The following is a 15,427-nucleotide window of genomic DNA, read 5'->3' on the forward strand; positions in this document are numbered from 1 at the left end:
TTTCTGACGTTGTTGAAGAAAGAACAGCGCTGCCTGCTCGCTCTGACCACCAGATGGCTGTGGTCCCTCGCACACCCAGCTCGGGCTTCCCCATTGCAGAGACAGCCCCTCCCTTGGCAGTGACCTGCTTAGCAGGCTCTGCCGCCCCGGGGGACAGAAACAAAACAAAGTTTTTCCTTATTCTAGTATTTCACTGCAACCATCAGCCCTGTGCAGACTCGCACAACTACCACTCCAGAACATGCATCCACGTGTTGTGACTGCACGGAGGACGGGAAGGGGTGCTTGTAATCTGCCTAAGCATCCATTAATAGCCACACTGGGAACAGGATCTTGACCTGGACAGATATTTTGCATGACCCAGAACAGCTGTTGCTATGCCAGATGAAGAAAGACATAACTTCCTTGTACTGGGTCAGAGTTGCTCCACATCTCTAAAAACGAAATATATGCTAAAAGTTAATGAGAATTTCCGTGATGTCTGGGTAGCGTGATACTTGGCGTGCCAGCATCACATTCATAGAGGCAAAAAATTACATGTTTCTCTTTTACCAACCACTAACCTCCAAATAGTACATGAATTTTTCTAAAGGGAGGTAACAAAAATATGTCTTGACTTCCCACAGTATTGTCTCACAAAGTCAGCACAGAAATGTCCAAAGCCAGTACACTGGGAGGGCTGTTCTCCATTCCACAGGACTTTCATATTGCTTTGCCATGTCAAAACTTCCTCAAAGCTTATTTTGAATAACCAAATTCTCCCTCCCTTCACAAAATGAGAATAAAGCCACTTCCCCTTTCCTTCAGATTACTGTTGGTGCTGCTAAGAGTGGATGAAGATGCTGGGAAGGGTATGGTGGAAACCCAGTGGGCAGCAGAGAGGTGGGTTGTGAGGAAGGACAACGTTTCTGTAGGTAACTCATTTTTATCTGTGTAGGTGGCATAAACAAACGGAAGCACAAGAAGAGATGAAGAGGCCAAAAGAAAAAAAAAAAAAAAAAAAAAGAGGGAGGAAGGATAGGAAAATGTATAAACAAATGAGAAGAAAAGTGCCTGCCCCAGTGCTTAGGATCAAGGGAACAGAGATGGTCATTGACAGGATGGCTCTCCATGAGTACAAGTTTGCTGCAGTGCTGTCTCCAGCAGCCTTCCTGCAGGGCTGGACGTTGGCCCTTGCCAGGAGTCCTTGGACGGGGTATGCAGGGGTGCTACACTGTGCAACAGTGAGGCTGGGGGCTCAGTCCCGGCAGGGAGGCTGCCAGGGAGAGGGGGGATGCAGCAGGGATTTTCTCGGGGGGATCAGGAATTCCCTCCCAGCACAGGAAAGCTACATGTGCCTGTATCCAGGCACTTGTTTTCCTAGCCAATCTCGGCAGCAAAGCGTGGATCAGGCATGAAGCAAATCTCGCAGCAGGATGAGGCAAGGACACAGCTTTCCTGTGGTTTTAAGGGGGTCTCTTTCACCAGCACAGAGTGGTAGGAGAATCTGTGTTTAGAAAAGTTGCTGCAAGGCACTTCAGTGGTATTTTTAGCTGCTTGACCCAAAAAAAAAAGCTTAAATACCAGATCAGTTTCAGAGAGAGAGAGAGGTGCCAATTTCTCTGAGCTGTTTTGCAGCCTGAGTCCAAAAAGGAAAAAAAAAAAAAATAAAAGAAAAGAAGAAAAGCCAGTGGGTGATCTGCCAGCAGTGCCCTGCTGCCCCTGGGCAGGGACATGTTTTGTCACACCATGAACCATCAAGTCCAGCAGGGCAGTCAGGTGGTGGCTCGCCCCATACCAGGCACCTTCAGTCTCACCATTTGCCGAGCACCTTTGGTCCCTCTCCGCCTCTGCCAGACCACACCCAGCAGCTAACACTACAATTCAAATCCCACGTCGCCTTGTTAATGATTATTTAGCCAAAGAGCTGCCGCCACGGCCTTGAGGTCCTGCTGTGCCCAGCACTGCTTAGGAGAAGGGCTGAGCCCAAAGCCCTGATTCGTCGGTGCCTGGGATTCTAGGGAATGCATCCCCCCAAAAAACGGGGATGTTCTGGCTCTCTTGCCGTGGGGGCTGCAGTCCGTATGCTCCATCGTGCACAGGGCTCTCCAGTGCTGAGCCCACTGTGCCATAAACTAAGGACTTTGAAGAAATATCTGCCCTTTCTAACCCTTCTTTGACTTATTTCTCCTCGTCAGCATGTACCTGTCACCCTCTCAAAAGACAGCAGCTCGGTGGGGTAAATGAGGTCCTGCCTGCTTGCCCTGGAGCGATCCTTGGTAATGAGCGAAGGAGAGGGCACAGGCCATGCCACAGACACCTTACGTGGCCTTGAGTAAGTCACTTAAATTTGGCACATCCTAAATGCCTGTCTCTAAAATGGCTTCGTTCCCACACATGGTTCCTTAGTTTGCTATTTTCCACCAGCACAAGTGAAAGCTGGGTGCCCATCCGGCCCCTGAGTGTTCCCATGCCTTGACTCCCCCCGTATGGAGCACGGACTGTCCCGGTCCCAGAGCAGATGGCCACAGCATCCTCCACGTCTCCAGGTCAGAGTGTGCAGCTTCCCCACCTTGGGACACCAGCTTTTCCAACCCTTCCTGCCTCACCCGGTGTGGCTCTGGGAAGGACAGCTGAAAGGGGAACATTTTGTGGCTGTGAGCGATGCCGCACGTTCCACCAGGGCTCCCCCCCTCTCCCACGAGCCCCAAAACCCGCAGCCGCCTCTCGCTAGTGCTGAGTCAGCCTTTTCCCAGCGTGGGCGTCCTGCTGAGTCAGGGTCAGGCCGGGCGATTGCTGAGTAAAGGCTGCGCGAGGGGCGCTTTGCTGAGTCACGGCGGAGCAGGCGCCACGGGAGGCTCTTTATGGCAGCGCGGAGATTGCAGCTGCTGCTCCTGGCCCCGGTCCCGCTGCTCCGGACAGCTGGAGAAATCTCCAGAAACAGCCCCTTCCTTCGGCCCAGCATTTCTCCTATAGCCTGGAGCAGGGAACCACGCAGAGGTCGTTTGGAAACCTTGGCGGGGAGGGGGGACTTGGGTCTCGTTTTCTATGCAAAACTTGGCTTCCAGTTCCTCCTTCTCCTGAGGCGTGAGCAGTGTGGTACAAGGTCTTCCTTGTTGAATACGTGTTGTTTGTCAAATCCAAAGTTTCACGGTTTGTTCTGTCTCGCAGTCAGGGCACACTTTGTTTTCCACGGTTGTAGCACTGAAACAAAGGAGGGAGCAGCACCGAGTGAAACACTTTCACAAAATGGGATTTTTATTTGCTAACTCTGCCCCACTCCCTCCCACACCTCCATTTGGCTGCCGAAGCAGCTCCTAGCTGGACACAGGATTGATTCCCATGGCTACCAAGACTCTAAGAAATGTGGTGGGCTCTACTCACCCTCCCCCAAAACTTCACCCCAGTGTACCCATAACATGGAGACCCGCTGTGTGCTTTAGGTCGCTGCCTGACTCTGGTCAGGCATATGCTTTTCAGGGTGCTTGCACTGTTCTCCCTCCTTCTCCCCGCTCTGTTTCCAGACAGCCCAGGCTCTCTCCTTGCCCATAGCTCTGTGCTATATATACCCATACATCTGTGAAAATATGTATTGTAATATGCATTTCCTATTTTTGTCATGCTGGTTCATTTATCCTGAGAAATCTGCCTGTGCCTCCATCTCCCACCACACCATTTTCTGGGGTTCCTATGTGTGGGGTTTGCCTAGCACAGCCATGCCTGGCTGTCCAACCCTCCAAAGGTACCAGCAGTGCCAGCCCCATGAACAGCTGCAGTGCCTGAGCTCCCAATAGGGATTTCCAGTGCATTGGACTCTTGACCTCCTTTTTTTCCACCCGTATCGTTGATCGAGACTGGGATTTTTGGATGCTGAGAGAGCAGTGAGCACAGTCAGTTCTGCCAAGGCAGGGCTGGGAGAGGTAATGTCCCTTTGGTAAACACAGATTAACACACAGGATATCCCTGTAAATTCCAGCATGGACTCCTTCCTAGAGCAAGTAACTTTAAGCAGTTATCGTAACTCCTTTTTCCCCTACCATTACACAGCAAATCCTGGTTACTGAGTCAGCTTTCCGAGTGCAAACCAGGCAGCTGCATTTTGCTGTGTCATGGTTTGAGAGAGCCCATCATTCCCTCTGAGCTGGCTGAGGCTGGTTTTCCCCACGCAAGCCAAGCCAAGCTGAGCTGAGCTGAGCCTGCCAGAGCCCAGCGTGGAACAGTGCTACCCACAAGGGACTCAGGAGAGCTGACTTTGCATCCCGTGACTGCCTGTGTAACTAGATACTTCTGGCCATAAATCTACTGGCAAAATAGGCTGCTAATGTACAAAGAGGGGAAAATTCCCCACTTTCCTGTTCCACATGGAAACACTGACCCCTCAATAACTTTCTGTTGTTTTTAACCATTCATCTCCCATCTCATGACTAAGCATTTTCTCAGGGGCTGGGATGTGCAGACAGGCTTTTAAGCCCAGCAGGAACTTTTGCAAATATCTTCTTGCCTGAGGCTACTTTATTCATCTTTGCTAGAAATCCCCTGGGCAGTTTTGCTGGTGTCCTCACAGTGTGTAGCTCTGGCACCACCCAGCCAGAGATCGATGGAAGAGCAGGAGACAACAGGGCCTCTGGCAGGCACGGTGGAGACCACAGCTCTGATACTTCAGTGATATTCAAGCAAAATTTCCTAGTGATCTGGATGCAGCTGGCCTCTGATTTCCCATGGCCCGCTCTGCTCTGGGAGCCAGTTTGTTCCTTCCACTAAAAGCACACATCTCCTTCCTCGTTCACCGCTCTCAAGTGTCAACGTCCAAAGTTCTCTTTGAGGAAGAGATGGCCCTCACAAATCCCTGCTGGCACATTGGCTCACTCGGTGTCACTGACCTTCCCCATACCACAAAGCAACAGCACAGCAGAAGCAATTCAAGTCCTTGCTGGATGGGACCAGAAATGCTCCAGGCCAGCAACTGCAAAGATGATGACACCCCACTTTCAGTTCTCGTTCCATCTTGCTGCAGGGCATTTGGGCCTTTCCAGAGAGCTAGGCTCAGTCTCACAGCTGCCCCATCCCAAGAAACCCAAATCAGCGGGAGATCAGACAGCATAAATCACTTATGGGGCATGGCTTGCTTGTCTGCACCTTTGCAAATCTCCTGGCAGAGGTGAGCTGCATCTCTTGTGACCTGCCATGGGGAAGGTAAAGCCCCAGGATCCAGAGGAGGTACTGCTCCATGTCCTGGGGCAGTATGGTTACAAGCCAGAAAACCTACATGGAATGGTAGCAACATGACTAGACTCTCTTTTTCTTCCCCCCAGTCTCATTCAAACCTACCACAATCCTGGATGAAAAGGAGAAGGACTTTGGGATACATCCTTTATATGGCCTCCAAGCATGCAGCTACTTGGAAGAAGGCAGGCAGGCAGGCTGGGGACAAAGTCATTGGCTTGAAAGCACCCAGAAAATCCTTGGGGAAGAACTGGGTGCATTGCCAGGGCTGCAGGTGAAAGGAGGGGCAGGGCTTGAGGATTGGATTCTTTTCATATGATTTCACAAAATGAATAATATACTCTCATAATATAATTCTTATTCTCATGTAATTCTCATATGTTTCCTACTTCCCTCCACTAGAACTAGAGGTTCAATTTGTGCTCCAGCTTCCCCTGTCAGAATAGGACTCACTGAAAATGACAGAAAATGAGAGCATTAAGGAATTATGCCAGAGGGAAACATTCATTTTGGGGCCATCTCTGCAGCAAACTGGTATCAGTGTTTCCAGGAGGGACTGGCCATGCCACTCGCTGCTCTACACGTGGACTCTGCACTCCCAGGAGATGTTTGGGGCGTTGTCACACTTGCTTTGAAGATTCAGACATCCTGATACATTTATTTTACCTTACAGAAAAGTAAGCAAGTTGTCTGCAGTGGCATGGGGGTAAGAATGGAACGTGTCAGCTTTTTGCCAGCATGCACTGTTGCTTTAAAAGACAAAAGCAAGACAGGAAAAGTCTGGCTGAGTCAGGATGGAAACGCTGAGTAATCCTTCCTGAACACTGCAAGCCAGATGTCTGCTGGAGTCAAAAAAGAAGCGAGGAAGCATATTTTTTCCAGAACAGCTTTTTAACCTACAGCCCCCAACCCTGCTGGGGCTGGTGTGGGTGCAGTGACAGGGAGACAGGTGAGGTGCTGGCTTGGATGGCAGCATCCACAGAGGGGACTGGCTGCAGAGGGACAGCAGACGCCACAGTCCTTCTCCTTCCACCCCAGGCTCTGCCTCCCCACCACCCCCTGCACGACTCTGTCAGGGACTTGCTCATACCTGCAGCAGCAGGGGAATGGTGGCTCTAAGTGCCCTGCTCTTTTGGGCTGAGCACAAATGTGGGATTTCCCAAAGCACAGCTAGCCAATGAATCATCTATCCCTGCTAGCCCAGCTTCCAGCCCAGCTACAGGTGGGAAAGAAGGGCCCAGCTTCATTTGTTGGCTGCTTCACTGACCACTTTATCAAAAAAACCCAGCAGAGCAACAGCTACTGGCAGAAGCACCATGTCCAACTCTTTCCCCACATCAGAGAAATTATGTGCCTTTGAAAGTCTCTGCAGACTCCCTCAGTTTTCCCCAAGTCCCGTATGATATCTTTTCAGCTCTCCCAGCCTTCTGGGTATCTAGGAGATGGAGTGCTATTTTCCTAAATTGCCCTGCACGCTGCTGTGATGACAACAGGAGCCAGCTGTCAAACTAATCAGATGCCATTGTTTCCATGAGCAAGAGAGCATGGAATGGATTTCTCTGCACGTCAGCACTGGCACACCTGTGTTGGCTCTGTGCACACCGTCAGGGTTTGCTGCCCAGTGCCAAGGGCAAGGGGGAACTGCTCAAGGGCAGTTCTGGCACCTGCAGGCCAGAGGTGGTGCATGCCTATGCACGGCCATGGGAGATAAGATGCTTTTACCTGAGCTGCGGTAGAGCAGGTGAGGGTGAGTGCTGGATTAGCTTTCCAGGGAGGGTGCAGGGGACACAGACTGGGGTGTAGGGAGAGAAGGCTGCTCTCCTTGCCCCAGGCACTAAATCCACTAAATCCCCTGTAAATCCACCCTCCTTGTCCAACCCCACTGTCTCCAGGACAACGAGCACCTCTTGCAGTACCCGGGCTCTGCCTGCCACGGGCAAGGCACTGAAAGGGTTACAGAGCCAGGCACCCTTAAAAGAGAAGTTTCTGGACATCCTCTTGTTTGTGCTTAGTTATCAAGATGCATCAGGTGACTTCCTTCTGGTTCCTTGGGGCTGCAGGCTAGGAGAGGGTGACAGCCAGGCTCGGAAGGGAAGTGCTGCTGTGTTGCAAGAAGTTTGTACTCACACTGAGGTCAGCGGTTCGCTGCTCACGTGGCCTGGCAGTATAAAGCTGGATGTGGGAGCCAGGCTGCCCGGCTCAGAGCTTCACTGTCCTGGGAGCAGAAAGGAAGGAGGAAAGCACGAGCAACAGCAGGGAAGCAGAGGAGTGAAACGACGTGGAGAAACATGGAAACTTCCCAGGCGCACAGCTCCGAAAGGTGAGAGCGGGACGGGAGTGAAAGGGAAGCGCTTTGCTAGGGGAGTGTTGTGTTTCTCCCCTTGCTTTTAGGCATGCTGTTCCTGTTCCTGCTCTGCAGGGAAAGGCATGCTGCTGCTTTCACTTCTGGATAGAGTCTGTCAGTCTTCCTTGCTCGGGACAGTGTTTGGAAAGCTGGTGCTCTCTGACTCCCATCCACAGCTCTCCGGAATGCTCTGCTCCTTTTCCTGCCATCCCAGGCTCCCCCTTTTGTCTTGGAGAGCTAAGATCTATTTTGTCAGAGCAGACAGCACTAATACCTGTTTCACTGTTCTTCCCCAGAATGTCCACAGACCTGTCAGAACTGTTGAAAGAAGCTACCAAGGAGGTGCACGAGCGGGCGGAGAATACACCGTTCATGAGGAATTTCCAAAAGGGGCAGGTGTCACTCCAGGAGTTTAAGGTACTTCATAGCAGCATTGCTTGAGGATAGGATTTCCTCACCAGTTAGATCAGATGGGCTGTGAGGGCACTAAAGGCAGGAGGATGGGGCCAGTCCAAGTAAGGAGGATGGGGACATGATGCTGGTATCAGCATCTCCTATGAAAAAGATTAAAAACATCAAACTCCTGCACCCTGAGGTGTTACTGGCTCCTCTTGCAGAAGGTAGGGAAGGACTCTGCATATCAGGATGGACAGCCAAGCTGAAACAGGAGAAAAAGGACAGAGAGGTTGATGGGACTAATGCTATTGCTTTTCTCTTCCTTCATAAATGCCTGCATGATAATTATTGCCAGTGATGGTTAATGCACATAGAACTATGTTCAGATACTTGAGCAGCTGGAATGCCCAAAAGAGGGGGAATTCTATATTTACAACACTCTAGGCAGCTGCAGATAGAAATAATGATGGGATGGTGAGAAAGTGAGGATGTGGGATCATTGCTGGCACTGAACCTAGCATTATCACTTGAGTTATACCACAGCTCAAATCATGAACAATAACTCAAAAGCAGACTGAGTTTGAGCAATCCGTGTCTGCTGCTAACAAGCAGGAGCCTGTTGCTTTTTTCGAGATAAAAGAGAAACATTTTCACATATTAGCCTAACCTGGCTAGATACAATTCCTGGGATGTGAGCCACATAACAAAGCCGTGAGCAAAACCAAAGCAAACACCTGGGCCAGAAATTCCTGAGAGACTGTAGGATGTGACGCATGGACTTGCAAATAACAGCTACCGATTCAACCTGTGGCTTAATTACTTTGTTGTTCAATTGTTCCTTAGCAAATAAATCCACAAAAGTAGGAAAGAGACTACTTACTTCTGACAGGTGACATTCAGAATACTTAGTCAAGCATAAATTCAATCTCAGATACTGACTTCCTGCTGTTAGAAATATGGCATTGGTTAGGCAGTGAACTTTGAGACAGGCAAGAGTGTAAAAAGACCTTCAGAAATAAAACTTTGTTTCTTAGATGATTTTTATATGCTGTCAGGGGAACAAGATGGGACATGAACTTTAAAAATTAGCAAGTTTAAAAAATCCATTCTCATTAAATCACTCCCTGCCTCTGAAAACAGTTAAGCTATATTTTTGCTTAATTTTTAAGGCAATGTTCCCATCTTTTGTTTCTTTTCCAGTAAGCTGGGTAACAGGTTACTGTTTAAAAAACTCTGTTTTTGTTTACTCTCTTGGCAGACCTATATATCTGCCCTGCTATGTGACTCCCCAGATGGTGGATATTTGTTTCCACAACCAGTCACTGCCCATGTGTTTATCAAAGTCCTGTTTGCTGGCACAGTGGGGAAAGGTTGAAACAGGAACTCTTTTCCTGCAGAACTGACTGCTTTGTGAGAAAGGAAACTGCTTTCTCTCCTGTGAGCAGCATAATCCCCCCCTCCCCAGACTCACCTGTACTGCAACACCTTCATCTTTTACCCTTTGCTGCTCACAAGGGGTCCCAGGGTAAGGAAGGGGTGGTGTAGGTGTAACAGCCTCTGAAAACAGAATGCCTGGAAAAGGAAAGAACACAGCTATATTGTCTCAGACCACGTGGAAAAGCTGGCAGATAGAAAGTATCACATAAGCTGGGAAAAACAACAATAACAATGGTTTCAAAATAGAGGGGAGAACACAGCCTCACAGCACTCCTTCACAAAGGCATCTTTCAGAGGCAGGCTGTGCTTCCAGCTCCCTTTCATCTTGTCTCCCTGGGGCAAGCAAGGAGGCAACCCCACTTGCATGCCTGAGTGAGCAGAGTGGTGGTGCTTCAGTCCCCAGGATGGTGGGATGCTGACAGGATGAATATGTTGAAAAATAACCAGAGTGTGTTAGCATCTCACAAGGCCCCACAAAGGGAAGCCACGTTTTGGAGCATTCAAATTTGAACAATGTACCAGAAAGGATACCTTTGGGAATACCCTATTGACTGAGGGAATGGGAAGAGACCAGGAATGCTTAAGCAGGGCTCCAGTTTACATGACATCAAGCTGCAGGACTTCAACTTGAAGGCAAAGCAGTGACTTGAAGAGCCAGTAAGACCCATACCTGCTGGAAAGGGCTTGATTGTGGCCTCAAGCAGAAGGGGAGGGACTAAACAGTGTCTCCCTGTACCTTGCACTCTGTTTTCCACACTGGAAATCTGCAACATCACAGATGTGCATGACTCACAGTGGGTGTGCCTTTTTTGTTAGTACACTTTTTCCCACAGACTTGAGAAAGACAAACACATGCACCTGTAGCTCATCCTCTTTCTTCCCTTTCAGCTGGTTACGGCATCCCTGTACTTCATCTACTCTGCTCTGGAGGAAGAGATTGAGCGTAACAAGAACAATCCAGTTTATGCCCCAGTGTATTTTCCGGCGGAGCTGCACCGCAAAGCTGCCCTGGAGGAAGACCTCAAGTACTTCTATGGCAGAAACTGGAGGGAAGAGATCCCATGTCCTGAGGCTACTTGGAAATATGTCGAGAGGCTCCACTACGTAGGCAAGAATGAGCCAGAGCTCCTGGTGGCCCATGCCTACACTCGGTATTTGGGAGACCTGTCAGGGGGGCAGGTGCTGAAGAAAATTGCCCAGAAGGCCCTTCAGCTGCCCAGCACTGGGGAAGGGCTGGCTTTCTTCACCTTTGATGGGGTCTCCAATGCCACCAAGTTCAAGCAGCTCTATCGCTCCCGCATGAATGCTCTCGAGATGGACCTTGCCACTAAGAAAAGAGTCATGGAGGAGGCCAAGAAAGCATTCCTGTTAAATATACAGGTGAGTAACAACCAGTCAGCCCTGCCAGCCCACATCCTCTCTCAAACAAGAAAACAGCTGAGGGGAAATAGAAGGCCAGTATTGCTGCTGGGGAGCTTATGAGAAGTTGTGGATCAGGGTGAGCTGGTCAGAGTTGGATGGCCATGCTTCTCCAACCTGGGAGCCGAATAAAACAGGGGTCTCTGAAAAGCTCTTCTCCCTCCCTTCGTGTTTGAATCCAGTCTCTTCCATGTGCCACTATTCAGATACGAATGAGGGCTCATACTGGAGTGGGGATTACCATCTACTATCTGTCCTGCCTCTGTGGTGAAGTTCCACAGGTCCTCTGTGGACTCTGACTAGGTGACAGGTACCTTGCTTTCCTTCCCATCAGAAGATGGGCAATAGCCTTCTCCTTAGCTGAAAGCTTCAAGGAGAATCTGTAAATTGAGCAAGGAGTTTGAGAGACATCCTCCTGACCTCACAGGCAGCTTTTGTTCTGTGCAAAATTTGCCAGGAGACTTGGACTGAAGCCTCATGACTTCCTCCAGTTCCTTAAGTGGCTGGAGAAGGGGCAAGGGGTCCACTGAAAGAACAAGAGGAGGCCACATAATGAGACAGCGTTCTTTCTTCTCAGGTGTTCGAGGCACTGCAGGAGCTGGTGTCCAAGGGCCAGGAGAATGGTCACCCTGTGCAGCCAAAAGCAGAGCTTCTTCGCATGAGGAACATCAACAAATCACATGAGCACGGTAAGAGACTTCTAAGGGCAGGTGCTTCACAGTGCTCCTTTGTTTCCTTCTCCTTCCTTCCTCTGTCCTTATTTGTAAAAGCCATTGGGAAACAAGCACGAGGTGCTTGCCCCATCTCTTCTCCAGCCATCAGCAGGTAGTGCAAGGAGAGGCACTGCTGTGTGCAAATCTTCTTCTGGACATGACAGAGCAAGGATAACACATGTGGGCTCTCCAGAAAGAGTGGCAGTGAGGAAGCTTTACAAAAAGAGACTCCTCTCTCCACCTCTAGGGCTTTAACAAATGTAAGGTTCATTCACCACAGGGAAAACTGACCTTGATTTCAGAGAAGAAAAGGCATCAATTTTGGGTGCCGCAGATCAGCCGTGGTGCTGTGATGCTGACAGAAGGCTCTTCTGGACACACAGTCCTATCCAGCAGCCTGTCCTTTTGGACTGTATCTCCCTCTGATCATTTTCCTGCCTTCCAGAAGTATTTACTGAAAACACTCCAGAGAGTGTGCTGGGTTTATAGTGAGCACTGCTCTGGATGGTGGAATGTAATCAGCTTGTAAGTCAGGCTTGTACCTGAGTGAGGAGCGAGCTCAGATGTTTACAGAGCAGAGTGGTTTCCATGATGACACGCAATTCAAATAAAAAAACCCTTGCGACCTACACATTCTGAAACTAAAATGGAGATTTTTTTCAGTGCATACTGGATTGAACCACAGTTTTTCCACAGCAAAGAATGAAAAGCAAGCCTTGCCTTAAGCATCTCTAGATAGTGAAGCTTAAAGCAGCTTCTGTGGGAAAGACATTAAAGGTTCTCTGTGAAACTTTGCCATTCCTTTCCCAATAGATGCATACAAGTAAGATTTTTCAGAAAAACCTAGTGTTGGATGAGGAATCCCATCCTGTAGCTGTACTGCAAAAATTGGTTCGAGTGCTGAAGACTGTTCAAGGTCATTAGATGCGTAACTAATTAAATCAATGAGAAATAGGAGACAAAATGCCTTTTAAAATTCTGGCTTAAGTATTTATCTGTCTTCTGCACACATCAGGGGTCTGATGGAGCTGGGCAGCGCAGTTACAAGCCTGTAAGGAGACAAGGGAAGAGGCTGGTAGTCATTTACAGGCAGAGGGGTTGTGAGCCTTTGTGATTCCCAGGTCAAGTCTGCTGCTTCCCTTCTCCACTGGGAGAGCAGAACCTGCTGCCACCGTTTCTCCCATCTGGGCTCTGGGCTTTCTCCTTCTTCCCTGGATGACTCCAGCAGGGTGTGCTCTGGCACTGGGGAGAGCAAACGTGGCATGTTAGCAGCTTCTTGCCACAACCTCTTCTCACTTGTCTTTATTTTCTTTTTCTCTCTATTTGATCTAGGTCCAGCAGCTGGAAAAGAAAGTGAGAGGACAAAGATGAGAAATACAGACACAACACCCACCACGTCCCTGGTGCGGTGGATTGTGGCCCTCAGCTTCCTCGCCATGACAGTTGCCGTGGGCTTATTTGCCATGTGAAAAAGCAGGACCTTCATCTTCTCTTTGTGACTTCTCTCAACCTGAACTAATCCACCTTCCCCAGTCCTTGCGAGAGAAATTACCCCTGACTGGGTACTGTGATCTTGGTTCTGCCACTAATACTAGGAGACTTTTCTCCCCAGAAATCAAAGAGGGGTTCTCTTTGTGCTGTAAGGGGGTTCAGGCAAAGTCTCTCCTGTGCTTGGTGTGAGCTCTTCTCAGAGACTAACTTTATCACCAAAAACCAAGGGTAGGAAAGGCTAAGAACAATGGCCAAGAATTGTCGTTGCTTTACAGAGTGCCTACTAAAAGCATACAGGATCAGAAACACAGCTTTGACATCTGTCTTTCCTCAGAAATACAGAGCTCCTCAGAGCTCTTTTTGCTCAGTTTTTTTATACTGCTAGATAATACTGTGATCACTTTCTCTGTAGAGCCACATGGTTCCCATGGGTTACAGACGGTTTTATATGACACTAGTAGGTCTTTGTTAATTCTTTGGCCAATCATTTTTGGTCTTTGAAAAGCAAAAGACAGTTGTTGAAGATACAGTGTCATTCTTTTCTGGTTGTATAATTTATACACATAATAAATTTCAATGTAAAGTCTTCAGGCCTGGTGTTTCCTATTATTAAAGCCTTACCCAGAGAGAGCGGAAGTGTCTTTCTTCCTCCTGGTTTTATGTCTTTTGGAGCTGCTGCCTGCACAGACGTGACAATAGACAGAAGTGGGAGCTATCATCAGAGCCAGACTCTGCTCCCACTCAGTGCTAACAATAACCTGTTATGAGCTGGGGCAGGTTCCTTCAGCTCCTACACACTGCTCTCTATTTCTAGAAACACCATGAAATTCAGTGAGCGTGCAAAGTATCTTTGAGGGGTGGAAGAGGTACGTAAGAACTGGCTGCTGTTCTATCACAAGCAAAAGGGGATGGGACCCTCAGCTGGGGGAAACCAGGACAGCTGTCCCTGAGCTGCCAGCAAAGGGCTGCATTACCAGGCTGCCTTTGCAAGAACTTCGGCATGAATCAGAACTGCAACTACGTTTTCACCACCCAAAAGTTAAAGGCATCCTAGGTTTTGGTCGAGGCAGCTGAATGAGAGGCATCAAGCACACAACCACACGCCCTCACCCGAGTGGCAAACCAACACCCCTCACTCCCAGGAGTCGGCACACATGTGGCATCGCTAAAGGCACTCCAAACACACAGCACTGCTGGAGCAGGCCATGCACACAGCTTCCTGTCCCTGCCTTTTGCTGGGGCGGGTCTGGAGGGCTGGCTTTGTGTCCAGCCACAGGCCCTGCCTGCTCCAGAAGCTCTCCCAACACAGGAGAGGCTGCAGTTTGGGTATGGCACTGCAGGGACTGACAAAACTGCTGTGTTATCACCTCAGAGTCCTCTCTTTCTACCAGAAAGCCTCTGTGATCAATCTGTCTCCATGATCTGCGTGTTCTGGCTGTGACCTTAATCCCAAACACAGGTGTTCCTACTGATCTATTTTAATGACCAGCACTGAACCTGCTCAAGGAACAAGAATCAGAAGGCAGGTCCTGCTGAGAATAAGCAGTGGGAAAACAGCACTGTCATCATTCTTAGGCTCTTATCTACTACACATCCCTTCCCCAACCCCATTTAATAATTCTCTCTTTGGATCCCCCTGCCAGAAAAATATAGTTAATTCTTGAAAAAGACAGTCAAGTGCTTGAAAAGCAGGGATATGAGGCTTGATAGCTATTCAAATACAAGAACTCGTTCATTCCGATTTGTATTAAATTCTACCCATTCAGTCCCTCTAAAGCACCCCAACAAAACCATTTTGTTCATTCAACCATGCTGAGGTAAGATCCCAAAGAGCCAAACACGTGTCCATGAGCTCGGAATCACACTGCACCACACTCAGCCCCTCTCCACTGCCCAGAGAGCCCAACCTCAAAGTTGGAAAATACAGGTTCTGGCTGGCATCATACCCTCCCTGCTCACGGCAGGAGAGGTGGTGCTGTGGGTATCTCACAGCCATCGCTATCACACATTGAAGGACTCCAGACCGAGCCTCAAGTCCACAGAGGTGGAGACTAAGGCTTTGTTTGTACATGCTTATGATCTTTATGAATACATCTGGTTTCTCTGCAACGACGACACCGTCTTTATTTCCCACGGCTGCAGCTGAAACCTCCCTTGCCATGCACTCCGCTTCCCAGCTTTCTCTTCACCTAGGGCGCGCATTCCCACCCTCTGGAAGGGGCAAAATGTGCACCCAGCCACTTGCCAGCCTTCTCCCTAAATTCACTACTAGCCAGGAGGAAGGCATCCCGGAGAACTCGTGTCCTGAAGCCCTGAAGCAGTGACAGGCCCCAGGAGCCTACAGCAGTATTAATTCACCTCATTCCCGCACCTCCCGGGCCGCTCCCCCCGCCCTCAATGGTGTCACCCGCTCCCCCTCCGCGCA

At 49.3% G+C, this 15,427-nt stretch overlaps 1 protein-coding gene and 1 long non-coding RNA gene across 2 annotated transcripts; one reads left to right on the top strand and one right to left on the bottom strand.

Annotated features, from left to right (window-relative positions):
- Positions 1-1,590: 1,590 nt before the first annotated feature.
- Positions 1,591-9,494, bottom strand: LOC116442780. Its single transcript, XR_004239643.1, has 2 exons — positions 9,414-9,494; positions 1,591-8,204 (listed from the first exon to the last, which is right to left on the bottom strand). It is a non-coding gene; the product is annotated as an uncharacterized LOC116442780 (long non-coding RNA).
- Positions 7,381-13,590, top strand: HMOX1 (heme oxygenase 1). The gene is made up of 5 exons (XM_032106221.1): positions 7,381-7,522; positions 7,843-7,963; positions 10,268-10,759; positions 11,376-11,487; positions 12,844-13,590. Exons 1-5 carry the CDS (start codon positions 7,491-7,493, stop codon positions 12,978-12,980), a joined length of 894 nt encoding a protein of 297 aa, XP_031962112.1. The 5' UTR covers positions 7,381-7,490; the 3' UTR covers positions 12,981-13,590.
- Positions 13,591-15,427: the final 1,837 nt, after the last annotated feature.

The sequence above is a fragment of the Corvus moneduloides genome, chromosome 4 (assembly GCF_009650955.1).
Source record: "Corvus moneduloides isolate bCorMon1 chromosome 4, bCorMon1.pri, whole genome shotgun sequence".
Lineage (NCBI taxonomy): Eukaryota > Metazoa > Chordata > Aves > Passeriformes > Corvidae > Corvus > Corvus moneduloides.